Genomic DNA, 13353 nt, shown 5'->3' on the forward strand with positions numbered 1-13353 from the left:
TAGAGCTATAGTATCTCTCCACCTAGTCTGTGAATATATGAGTTTGCATTCATATTCTATCTCAAGTACCATAATGGTTCATTTGCTCCCAAGTGTAAAAAATAATGTTATTTCTCATATGTATGCATTTACTGTGTAGCAGATGCACAGAAAAAATAGTGCTATATTGCTTTCTTCATGTTCATAAAATTATATCTTATAAAAATGCAGTGTTGTCTGCATGAAATGTAGAACTCACCTGAGCTGAAAATGCCATTTTCTCTGTGCTTGGTTTTTTCTCTTTAACAAGTGCTGAGTGACTCCTTTCTTCAGAGATGTACTTGCTTGCCCAGTGTGGTTATTAACACCATAAGAAGTGTGTAACAGAGGTTTATTCTTCTGTTTGTTTTTTTTTTCATTAGTCACTCTTGTGCATCTTATTACAAAATATGTTCATAAAGTTGCACTGTACAAAATTTTCCTCCTTGCTTTATTTCAAGCAGTTCAGTTCCTCAATGTCCACTGTTCTGGATCCTAGGTCAGATGTTTTACGTGCATATACATTCACTGAAAATACCATGTTTAGCAATTTCTTTTTGCTTTTCTTGTGAGCTGATACATATTTAAAGAGGAAAGGCAGTGGCTTTCTGAAGCCCATGGTTACTGCCAGATACAGTGCCTGGATGTAATCCCAGAGGCAAATGCGTTTCTTTCTTTAGGGCTTGTACAGCGAAAGCATCATTGATGAAAAATATAGTGAAATGCAACTTCATAAATACATACTTTTTATTTTCTTTTCTCTGAAAAGTAATGAAGTGAGTAATTTGAGCAATTGAATGTTAATCTAGCATTTAATTACACTTGAAGTTTTGCCACAAGAGGGCACTGAAGTCTCAGATAAAATATGTCACCTGCTCCTAACAAAGCTGTGCTCCACGAGTTTCAGTGGAACTGTGTTCTTGCCCCTGCCCCATAATCTGGAAGCACTGTAACTTTTTTCACCTCTTACTGGTATGCTCGTCTCGGGAGATTTAAGAGAAAGAGCTTAGTAACTGGATTGCCATCTAAAGAAAGTGGGTGTCTAACACTTTTATTAAAACTTAAAGCACTGTTGGTTTTATGATTGCCTGCATTAGAAGTTAATCTAATTCTGTAGAGTGGAGTAAGAAGGAATAAAACATATGGATCTAATGTTGTGCTCTTGGTAGAGGACTGTTAAAATCCAAGCTCTGAAGGACTTTTCTTCAAATTCTATTTAAGAATTACATGATCATTAGATATTTTCATTTGTTCCTGTGTCTGTTATGGGTACTGAGTGAAAACACTATTCTACGTTATCATACCAGAATGATAACCAGGTTAGTAACTTTATATTAGCTTTGAAGTGTACCTTCAAATCCAGCTAAGTATTTTCCTACTGAGATCGTTTTTATTTGAAAAAGTTCTTGGTAGGTCCAATAAGGTCTGATTTAGGTAAGACCAATGCATGCCAAGGTAGTATTTAGTTTACTTTACGTCTCATTACAGTTTGCAAGATGAATGTACATCGACGCTGTGAAACAAATGTGGCACCAAACTGTGGAGTGGATGCTAGAGGCATAGCTAAAGTTCTTGCAGATCTTGGAGTCACTCCAGATAAAATCACTAATAGCGGGCAGAGGAGGAAAAAGGTAATTTTACTATGAATTATCATAGAAAAAAGAGATAAGTATGACTGTATTGTAACTTTATTAGTTGGGGTTCAATCCCACTGAACTGACTTGCGCGATAATTTTTTTTAAGTCAGTACAGATCTAAAACTTTGGCTTTTGTTTTATAAGTGCAAATCATCTATTCTGAATTTTGGTATGAAAATTGTTTTGACCTGCTACAATGGTGCAAACCTGGAGTCTGTAAAACACGTGGAAGAATTTTCCCTTTTTAATTTTGGGGAAGGAGATTTGACAGAGAAAGAGTGTATGACACAACATTTCATGAAAACATAGATGCCTGTTTGGCTCAGAATTGACATTGGATAATTGATTGACTGGGAGACAGATCTGCTCCATAGTTTTGTAAATGCTGATAAATGAGCAATGTGCTGATTCTCATGGAGAGGAGCTGTTTGCCAGAGACAGTTCCACAGTTATCATCACTATTATAGGAAGAACCAGGCTGTTTTGGAAATAAAAAGCATAGGTCACCCAAGTACATCCAAAGCCAATGGAGTTATACTGGATTGATGATATGTATCCTGGATCAGAATGAGCCCACACTTTATATCTGTGTATGATTGTGATAACAGACACATTGCTCTCTCTTACAGAAATAGGCAATTTTTACCGTAATTTCTTTAAACACTGACATTTGCTTCTTTTCATTTTCCTACCTATTGCACACTGGGATCCCATGTGCACTGTTTAAAATGTTACAGAAACATAGGAAACTCAAGAATAAATCAATTTATCTGACTCCTGGGCAAAGTTGTTGTCATGTTATTACTTCATGAGTTAGTTTGCAGTGCTTGCTGATACTTGTTATAAACGCATTTATGGGATAGACTTGAATACAGACTCATGGTGGCTATTCAAAACTTTCCCACTCACTGGGTATGTTTGCTGCATTTATTTCATCTTAAGAACCTGTTTTTCTTTCAATTGCCTGTTCTTTCAGTGTTTATATTATGCTCTCCATTTGATATGATACCATCCACAGTATGGGTAAGGTTCTACTAGTAAGAATCCATAGGGCTAGAACACTTTCACATTGCTTGATACTTCCACTTATGAATTAAAGTTGTTGAATTAAATTTCCTCATGGCATGGGAAGACCTCCCAGCTGAGTACCCCTTTTGGAATTGTTCTTAGCTAATTGCAGGTGCAGAGACTCAACCACCAGTTCCAGGAAGTGCATCATCAGAAGAAGATAGGTCAAAGTCAGCACCAACATCTCCATGTGATCAAGGTCAAACATATCTTTTTATTTCCTAACTGAAATATTTTTTTTTTTGGTCACACATTTTCCTTCTTTATGAGGGCTTAAAACTATGAGCCCCAGCCTCTGTAGAACCAAATCAGTTAAGTAGTTACCACCAGAAATTGAAGCACTTAGAGTTATGAACTGCAAAAACTTTTTTAAAAGGCCTGCTTCTCATTTCATTTAAACCTGTGAAATAAAGTGGCTTTCAAAGGGTAAATTTTAAAACAGTCATCTTAAAATATTAAGTTTATTAGATGGGTCCTTGTCAACAAAATACATTTATGGAAGGAGTTTATACATTCTACTGTAACAGTGAGAACATTTTAAATAGTAACACAGAACTCGAGAGAACCTTTATTTATCTGAAAATCCTCTGTTAATAAGTTTCTGAGATTAAATTGACTCCTTGTAATTCCATGTTGAACATTTGTGACAATAAAAGCTTCCACCCAGATAGGCTATGCTCGCGTATCTTGTCTCTAGGGACTTCATAAAGCTGTGTTTCTTTTCAGCAATTTTTTTTAATGCATAGATTTGGACAAAAATATTTTAATCTTCACTGATACCACCTGACTTCATTGAGCTGAACAGCCAACTGTGTATGTATGAACAGCCTGAGTGCGTATGTCAGGAGCACTTTTTGAGTCTGATTTATTTGTTGTTTTTAAAAATCAGAAGTCTGTGAGGTATTTTATGTACCATCACGTGTGTAATCTGACAAGTGAAAAATCTTTGCACCAAGACATAGGAAGACAGAAATTTTTGTGTCAAATTCTTTGAAAGTTGTTTACAGTTGAGACATTTCTCAACCTTATTTTAAGGAAGACGCTTCCAAAGGTCCATTGTAATTAAGTGCTGTAAACCTCTGCATCCAGAACTGATTTAAATTTGTCAACCTTTTGGTTTCGCAGAAATTGTTCTGATTGAATAATAGTTTTTCAAATATCTGATGTTTTGCTGTCAGAATCCGTCTGAGTTCTCTCTTAAATTTCACTTTTTTAGCTGTCCAGTAAAGTTGCTTCCAAGGCCATCAGGCAGAAGTAACATGCAAAGCTTGGGACAGACCCCAAGGTCCGTTAGTCACCAAGACTCACTATCTTTAACACTGAGAAACCTTCAGAAATGTTTAGCAGATCTACACAATTGCTGCTTGAAGCAGCACTAGGAATGGTCAAAGATTTTATTGGCAGGCGTCTGCTAACAGCTGGAGCTGAATAAGATGCTCCATTCATGTTGACTTCAAGGACTGGGACGCCCAACTATCCTTTGAACTTTTGAAGACACAGCTCTAAAATACTTAAGCAGGAAGATGAGTAAGTGCTGCAGGAAGATAGAGATATTCTAAACAAAGTACTTCTCTGTGGTACAGGAACACCCAAAGTCACTTAAAACAACTATTTGGCTACTATTCTGACTTATCTTTCAAGTTTTGGATATGTCATTCTCTTAGGTTCATTTTAAAAGGCCACCCTTCCTGTTAGAGCAGGGTTTTGGCTGATTACTCTAAGGTGGAGAAGCAGTTTGCTAAATATGTATTCTTAACCACAGAATGCTCTTAAACACAGCATTCAGAGATGATGAATGTCCCTTCCCACACTGATACAAACACAGGCTGTTTTTCTGATGGTTAGTTAAAACTAACTTTTCCTCACCTTTCAACAGAAATCAAGGAGCTGGAAAACAACATTAGGAAAGCATTATCATTTGACAATCGGGGAGAGGAACACAGAGCAACAGCTACGACGTCAACAGACAACCAGCTTAACAAACCTGGGGAGAATGGTGAAAATGGGGAGGTTAAACAGGCTCAGGGCAAGCGAATAGGCCTTGAAGAGTTCAACTTCATCAAAGTATTAGGGAAAGGCAGCTTTGGCAAGGTGGGTAGCTTTTCTTTTCTTTTCTTTTCTTTTTTTTTTTTTTTTTAAATTGCTGTGCAGGGGGTTTTTGACTGTATTGCTTTGGAAATGTTCATAGGGACATTCAGAAAGTGCTTTACCCAACAAATCAGAAATACCAGTCACCTAATGAGCTGGCATTTTCTGTGCTTTAGCTCACTTTGTTAACTAGGGTCAAGCCTTTTGAAACAAAATGTCAATGTTCCATTGTATCGGGATATTGGTAATAAAGACATACATACAGTTACATACACACTGTTCAACTAAATTTCTTTTGCTCGAGGAGGAAAAATCAGCTCAGTAATAATGCCGTGGAGTTACTTCACTTTCTAGATAATACCCAGTTCAAGTTTACTTATTTCACAGAACAGTTTATGTGCTTGTTTTTCCTCAATGGGTGTGTTCAGTGCTGGAGGAAGCAGAACTGAAGCATTTCCACTCAGATACGACAAGGGTTTAGAGGGCTGACCAAAATACCACATAAGCAGCAAAGATGTAACTCACCAGATACCTTCCCACAGTAGGGAAATGATGAGGGGTGGAATTGCTTTATTTACAGGGCTTATAGATTTTCTTTTCACACTGCTGTGTACTGTGGAATCAAAGAGGAGGACTGAAATGTGAATCTGTTTCAGAAGTACCCTCTTCCTTCCTTGATATACAGGAACTGCAGATGGAAGGGAACAAGGCTGAAGCAGTTCTTTTGTCTCCCTGTTTTCTAATCCTTTCTCTGAAGATTACCCTGGCTCCAAGCCAGAACTGACCTTAAAGAGAATATAGGGCCCAAACTTTAAACAATAGTAGTAGTTAAAAATCAACAACTTGAAAGCAGCTGGAATGATAACTTTGAATTGTATACTAAGTTTGTCAGACTCAAATCTCACTAAAAAAAGTGGGAAATAAATTTTTGTTCTATATCAACTTCCTTATTTACTTTTTGAGACTTCACTAAGATAATTAACAAAATAGATACCTTCTCTTTCAAATTGAAAGAATACCAGAAGTATATTTTTCTAAAATTACAGTACTTTACTTTTTATTTTAAAATAAAAAGCATGTAACTGTTCATTCAGGAAAGCATGTAACTGTTTTTGAATTTCCAGTGCAGTCAAACTCATATGCAACCCTGCATTTATGGCATCTGTTGTTCATATGTAAACAGAATTTCTCTTTCTTTTAGGTAATGTTAGCTGAGCTAAAAGGTAAAGATGAAGTATACGCAGTGAAAGTCTTGAAGAAAGATGTCATACTTCAAGATGATGACGTAGACTGTACAATGACAGAAAAGAGAATTCTTGCATTAGCACGGAAACATCCGTATTTAACACAACTTTACTGCTGCTTCCAGACAAAGGTAAGCTACGTGAGCCTTTTACCAGTTTGTGCCCAAGGAACAATATTCACTATTTCCAGACTGAAAGACAACAACATGAAAAGTACAACAATATTTTGAAAATATTTCTGGTAAGTTTTTGGCATTTCCGTAGTATTGTACGGGAGTGCTGGCTGCTGTTAAATAGTATAAATACTATTACCGCGTAAGTACCAGGAGATGGCAGTAAATGAGTTAAAAAATAAGAAAACCACATGGAAAAAATACACAAAAACCACCGAGGTGCCATTTTCTGTGTTTCTTTGGTACATTAATAGGGTGCATCATTTATTGAATTAAGTACAAAAGTCTTTAACAGCCAGTATTCAGAGTAAAAATGGTAAAACAATCTTGTTAGAAATGGGGTTATGGCAGAACTCATCTTTTCAGTTTTCTTGTGCTGTGTAGTATACAAAAATGTTCAAAAAAGAAAGGAAATGGGTATAATGCTTATCAAGTTCCTATAATGTTAGTGACACCCATGTGCTTGAGGAGCAAGGAGAAGGAAGGTAGAGAGAGCTAATAATGAGAGTCTGTTGCCATGGTGTGTTCCTTGCTGGTAATTTTTCATACAGAATTCCTCTTCATAGCATGTTTTGGATTTGCTGCTTATATAAAAGTGAATGTTTGGATGGTGTAGCTCAGTCTGTATCCAGTCGGTGTAAGTGCTTGAAACCAGTTGTGTTTGCAGAATATTTCTGGTTTCCTTTTGTAGTTTCTTATTTCTCTCTTGTCGTTCAGCTGAGCTGAATTTGAAACTAAGTGATCTTTAAGGTCTCTTCCTACTAAAAGCATTCTGTGATTTTATGAGGTAAAAATGCCATTTATTTCAGTGGGATAAATTTTTGACCTATGAGGAATAGGTTTAGATATTTGTGTGTTTTAAATGAAACACTTGAAAACAATCAACTTCCTTGAAACTTGTGGGGTTGCTGTTTTATTTTTTTTCAGTAAGACACTACATTTGGGTATTTGAGTCAATTTAATGGAAAGATTAAATGAATAATTAAATTACCATATTGAACAAAATTAAGAATTGCAAATAGTGTGTATGAGTGTGTGTGCACATGCAAATACCTATATATTTACATACTGTAACCAAAACTATGTATGTCACAAGTAAGCAATTGCAATACTTACGTGTGTAGAATTACAGAAAAGCTGTGACTAAAAGATCTTCTAGCAAAATTGTCAGGAAAGATAAATAAGGCAGTGGGAAGGCCATTGAAAAACAGCTAGTAGGATCAAGATTATAATGGTTCAAATACAGAAATAGCAAACATTTAATATGTTTATACAGTTCTTAAAATAGTGAAAATGCATTAGCATTTTATAGGCTTTGAAGTTGTCACAAAACAGTAGCCCAGGAAGATGTGTGTACAATTTATGTCTGTGGAGAATGTTTCATGCATTCAGTCTTTTATTTTATGTGTGAACATACTCTTAAATTGTTTTAGTGTATTATTTTTAAGTTTGTAACTAGAACTAAGCATATTATTTCAGATGAAGGAAGCGATAAAAAGATTGTACTGGGGTGATGTGAACAGAGAGGGACCTTTATGACTAAGTGCACTCCCTGAAGTGCAAATAAATGCATCAGCAGCCTGATGGGAATCATGTGGCAGAACATTGGTAAAGATCAGTTTTACATGAAGTGAATTATGACTGAAAATTCTCCTGCTACTTCACGGATTTCCTGGACATTCCTTTCCTTTTATACTTTTTATCTGTTCTTCCCTCTTTTGTATCATGCTTTCTGCTTTCCTCTCTGCTCTCCAAAGCCATTCATCAAAGATGTTCAGAAATTCTTCTCACCATCTTCTTTCTTCCCAGAGAGAAACTGTAGTTTGTGTCTTTTCTTGAACTCAGAGGAACTGATACTTCAGTGGTTTATAGTTTACAAGTCATAGGCTAGTGTCTCTTATCAAATAACCAAAACTACACCTGGTGATACCCAATCAAATTAAAAGCCCACAGTTGAAAAATTGAAGGATTTTTTTGAGCATGGCCTATGAACAGTTTACAGAGAACTCTTTATAAAGAAACGAAACTACCAAACAGCAAAAAATATGTAAAAGCAAAAGCAGTATATCTACTAAAACTTTAAATTATATATGAATGACAACAAATGAAAATGTACCTAGTAAATTAGTCACTGAATGATTTGCTCAGGTTCAGTGGAAAAACAGGTAGAAAAACTTGCTTGAACAGACATAGTTTGTGGTTAAAATAGCTTTTCTGAGACAAAGGCTGTTGTACAATAGGTTTTAAAATGTGTTTCACAGTAGCGTGTAGTTACTTACGTTGTGATTTTATGCTGTGCCACGGCTGCTGTACTTTGCAGAACTGGTCCCTGTAGTGATCAGGCTGGAATTAAATTTTACATTTCAAGTAGAGCATACTTACTGCATACACCCTTAATGGGAAGATTGACTCAGTATTTGTTGTCAAAGCACTCAGAGGTTGTCTTCATAGAATGAGATTGCTTGCTTTGTTCCCCTTCCACAAAAATGCAGATGTAAAAGTTTGACTTTATATACTTCAGTGTTTTCCTTCAGTAATCAGCTGAAGACACGGTGGAAAAGTTGCCTGATATGCTTTTTACAGTAAGTATGCTTCAGTATTATTTATTTTTTACATGGAGTGCAAACATTAGTGTCATTTACTAAATGATACTATTATTATCACAGCAAGTAAGGAAGCATATTTTAAATTATTTTGGAATTCAGAAACTGTGCCAAAAAATGGCTAAAACCAGCATACCTTATACACTAATGTGTTCTTAGCCCTATATATCTAAATTTCTTCTAGCAATCCCATCTAACTTCCTTATTTTAAAGAAATATTCTTGGGACTGACATTTCTCATGTTTCTGCTTAGTCCAAAAGCAACCTTTGACCAAACCAATTCGCTTTAAGCTTATCAAAAAATGATCCCCGCCCAAATCAACATTCTATATTAAGATTTTATATATTCAAATATTGTACTTCAGGAATAGTTTTATATTCTTCCGCAGTCTGATCTGGAAGTTAAGAGAGATGGGTTCTGTTCCGAAGCTTGAGATCAAGTATGCAAAGCTGATGTAGGATGCTTTTATCTGCAATAGTTTGAACTATGAACTCCACAACCCAGTCCTACACATCAGAAAGAGTGTAAAATCTCCAGGGAGGACCTCAGCTGATGTGCATTTTTACGTGGAAGGAGCTTAGCTATTTTAGCGCAGCATATCTTATAAAATTGTGTCACAGCTGGAGAGTGGTTTTCAACACTCTTATGCTATGGCAGCATTTCCCTTCTTGCTTTGCCAGAATATGGTCATTGCATCTATCAATGTATTCAGAAGTTTGAGTTATGTTTTGCATGTGGTCTGTCAGCAGGAATATAAATGATGAATACTGTATTCTGTATTTGGCACTCCCATAGTGAAACTTCCCAAGGCCTGGCATACAGGGTACAGCATTTTTGTAATAACTGACCTTTGCTTATCATCATCTTTGATTTATTCGGAACTTCATTGTGTCATTTATTGAGAAAACATCAGGAGTTTTCAGGACTGGTGCTGTTTTCATTCTGTTTTCACTCTTCCTCCTATCTTCTCTTCTTCTATGTCTTGGTCCCTTGATTTTTTAGTAAGGAGTGTCTTACCTGACAGTAATACTGACGCTGCCCAGTTCCCCCCTTCAGGGCCCTCTTCACTCCAACCTCATACCATGCTTCAGAGATCAACTATGGAACAGTATCAACATTAGAATTTATTGATAGTGCTTCAGTCAGGTGTTGTCTAAGGGGTTTTAAGTGTTTCTAGAGCTATTTTCTCTGAAGACATTCTTGTATTTATGATACTTCATTCACTTTTGGAACTTTTGGAAGTGTGAGAATTAAAGTGTTTTTTAATGGGAAGTTCTAGAAAATATAACTAGCTTCACTTTATTCCTCCTACACCCCTGTCAACCTTCTTCAGAGTACTTAAAATTTTCTAAACCTCTACCCTATAAGTTGCGTACACATATATGTGCACACCCTGTAATTTATAGTGAATTATCCTAATAAATACTTAAGAAATGAAATGGTTTTAAAATTATTTAAGACAGTGAAAGCTTTATTATGATAATGCATTATAAAATTAGAAGACTTGAGAGCTACTGCTTTTAACATCTGCCATTTGATTTTTTTATCCAACTTTATGAAATTAGATAGATTTGAAAATAGTGCTGTCCTTCTCTTTTCATAGCACTATGTTCAACAGACATAGTAGAGAGTATTATTAGTGCAGAAAAATGTTCCTTTTGAATTATAGAGTTGCAGAACTTGTAAAGGACCCTTAGTCAACATTATAGCTATTTCTGTTAGAGGAAACAAGTAGTTAAATAAAGGGTAGAGAAAGTCAGTTACTACAGGTAAATAGTTAGACTTATACCACCCATAAAAACAATCTTCTTCTATACAATGTTAAAATCAGCCTATCTGTCCATAGCATAGCTCCTGGGCTCACATATGAAGCCATTCACTCCTTTCCTGTGTTCTGCTGTAGGAAGGTAGAGATCAGCCATATGACAGTGGCAAAACTGAAGGACATCTAGGAAGAGGCTCTAGTGACCCTATTATGACTATGTTGATCCCTTAACTGTTACCTTCTACCTAGTGGCTTACTACTGGTTTATCCTTGATTATCAGTACTGTGGTTCAGGTATTATTCCTTTCTGCTGTTTGCACTGTACCTAGCACCCTCTGAGTGATGCTAGAAGTCTGGTTTTATAAAGCTGAAATTTAGGATATTTTATTTCTATTTCAGCTGTCATGATGTACCTTCGTTACTCTGACAAATCTCTGAATCTCTTTATGCATCAGATCCTTCTAAAAACCAAGAGTGATCAGTCTTTCTTCTACTATGAGTTGTATTTAAATGTTTCCTGGAAGGGTTTGGAAGTCCAGCAGAAAGCTGTAAAATGGAGCTCCATTTTTAAAGTGACTTCTTTCATTTGTGAAAGAAAATGTAAAACACCAAAAGGAAAGAGAATCACATGCTAATCATTTCTTTAAGTCCTAGTTTCTAAGGGCTTTCTAAGTTGATTTACAAAGAATTACTGTAGTGTGTGACCAAAACTGTCTTTGGTAATGTAAAAGCAAGTCTTATTTCTCTTATGTGTATTGTACAAAAAATTACATGTCTTCTGCAATAATAACTCAGAGGAGTGTCATTTATGATATACAGTGCAAATTAACCTAACTGACTGGCCACTGTTACATTCATCTGGGACTAATCAGAGCTTTTAATCCATTTTATCTGGTATTCCCGTACTTTTGTTGCTAAGCAGCTAAAGCCATTATGCAGATATTGCTATATGAGTGTAATCAGTTTAACACAAGTTTGCATTGCCTTTTATTACTGATTAGTGTCAAATTAGAACTTTTTAGGGCCCAATTCTGTTCATTATTATCCCTGCTTCAGTGGATTTGTACATGTGTGAGACAAAAGACTAAATGAACTCTGTATTTTTAGCTATTTTAACTCTAAAATATTTTAATACAATTTAAATATAAAATTATTGACAAAGATTTCTTAATGGTAAGTGTTAGCTATGGTAAAAAGGTAGAATAAAATTGTAGGTAATCATAGAGCGATGTTATTTATACTGTTTCTATTATGGTACCTTTTTATATACACATTTATACACAATTATATTCAAACCTCATTTTAATATGTTATTCACTTGTATTGCTATATATGCATATACACAGAATGTGAACAATAGTAGGTGTTTTTTAATTCCCAGCTGATTTCTACAGGCAGTTCATATCATAAGAAATTAAAATGTACAGATTTTGACTCTTTCTTCAGAATGTTTCCTGAAGCACTAGAAGTTAGATTAGTATCTGGTGATGTTTCATATATCATACAGTTAAGAACTTATGTGAATATATCAAATTGTGGCAGAATAAGGTTTTACAGAAATTTGTATACTGTGTATGTTAAATTTAGATTTCCTGTTGACTGCTACACCGTATGAATGCATTGACCGCGATCCCCGCATTGTCTAAAATAGACATTATGGTCAAGAATAGTTGGAACGGTGAAGCTGATGATTAAATACTGTAATCATTGTCTCCCTCACACACACAAGCCCCTGTTTCCAGCATGATGACCCGGTTTTGGGAAACTTGCTGTTACGCTGCTCAGTTATCGCTAGCTGCTCTTGAAGGATTATTAAAGCCTGGTTAGCTCACTGAAGATTCATTGTTCACATTAGTCCTTTTAGTGTTAAACTTCAAGTCAGGCTATCAGTGCAGCCAGGCTCATCAAGGGCCTGTAGGAGAAATTATTCCTCCAGCATCAATCAGAAGAGTCTAAATGCTTCTCTTTCAGACAGGAAGGACTTTTATTTTGTGATGTAGCACCCAAACTGAACAGGACTCTTTCACACCCTCTCAAAGCTAGGGCTTGTTCCTAGTTTGCATGTATACAAGTGAGTGCTGCAGCTGCAGCTCCATGGATTGCTTTGCTGTAACCATCTGAGGCCTCCACAACCCCGGGAATAGTCCCGAGTCAGCGTCTGTGACCAGAATTCACTGCAACTGCCGTCATGAAATAGGTGAGGGGAAGCTGGAGTTTGTACTGATTTTTTTTACCTTGGTCATCATGTCTGCGTATTAGGGTTTTAGAGTTAACTATGCCAGTGTTACAGACATCTTAGTTTAGCCAAGCGTAAAATTCAACTTCAGGATTTTAATCCTCATCTGATCATGTGCAGGCAGGAGATTTTTAGGATAACAGGTAGAGCTAAGGGCCTTTTAGGTACTGTTTTTATATCTCTTGGACAGAGTAGCTGCAACTACATATTACACACTTTTCCTCTTGGAAAAAGTGTGTTTCTCCAGTTGAGGCATGTTTGAGGGGAGAAATTTTCAGACAACCTGCCAGATGCTTCGCCGGTAACTTTCCTGGCAGGCCTGTCTGTCTTGTACACTATCTTTTAGCAGAGATTAGAGGAGAAAGGAATATTGTCATCCAAACTGGATGAAGGGGGTAGCAGACTTTCAAACTGGAGTAGTCCCATCCCTTACCATGTCCACAGAATCTCTGTATAAGCTTTGCACATGACTGTGTTAACATCATTTTGGTTGGTTCCTGATCTGGCATTCTTAATCTTA

The 13353-nt window shown here is 36.1% G+C and overlaps 1 protein-coding gene across 3 annotated transcripts in view; it reads left to right on the forward strand.

Moving 5' to 3' along the window:
• PRKCE (protein kinase C epsilon) overlaps positions 1 to 13353 on the forward strand; it is a 287837-nt gene that overhangs the window by 181561 nt on the left and 92923 nt on the right. For all 3 annotated transcript variants that reach the window (XM_039386959.1, XM_027723395.2, XM_027723394.2), the window contains exons 7-10: positions 1507 to 1649; positions 2826 to 2922; positions 4600 to 4814; positions 6013 to 6186. In XM_039386959.1, coding sequence (XP_039242893.1) covers positions 1507 to 1649; positions 2826 to 2922; positions 4600 to 4814; positions 6013 to 6186 — 629 coding nt within the window. The remainder of the gene's footprint in view (positions 1 to 1506; positions 1650 to 2825; positions 2923 to 4599; positions 4815 to 6012; positions 6187 to 13353) is intronic.

The sequence above is a fragment of the Pipra filicauda genome, unplaced genomic scaffold (genome assembly GCF_003945595.2).
Source record: "Pipra filicauda isolate LSUMZ 115617 unplaced genomic scaffold, ASM394559v2 scaffold51_size4534324_pilon, whole genome shotgun sequence".
NCBI classification, from domain to species: Eukaryota; Metazoa; Chordata; class Aves; order Passeriformes; family Pipridae; genus Pipra; species Pipra filicauda.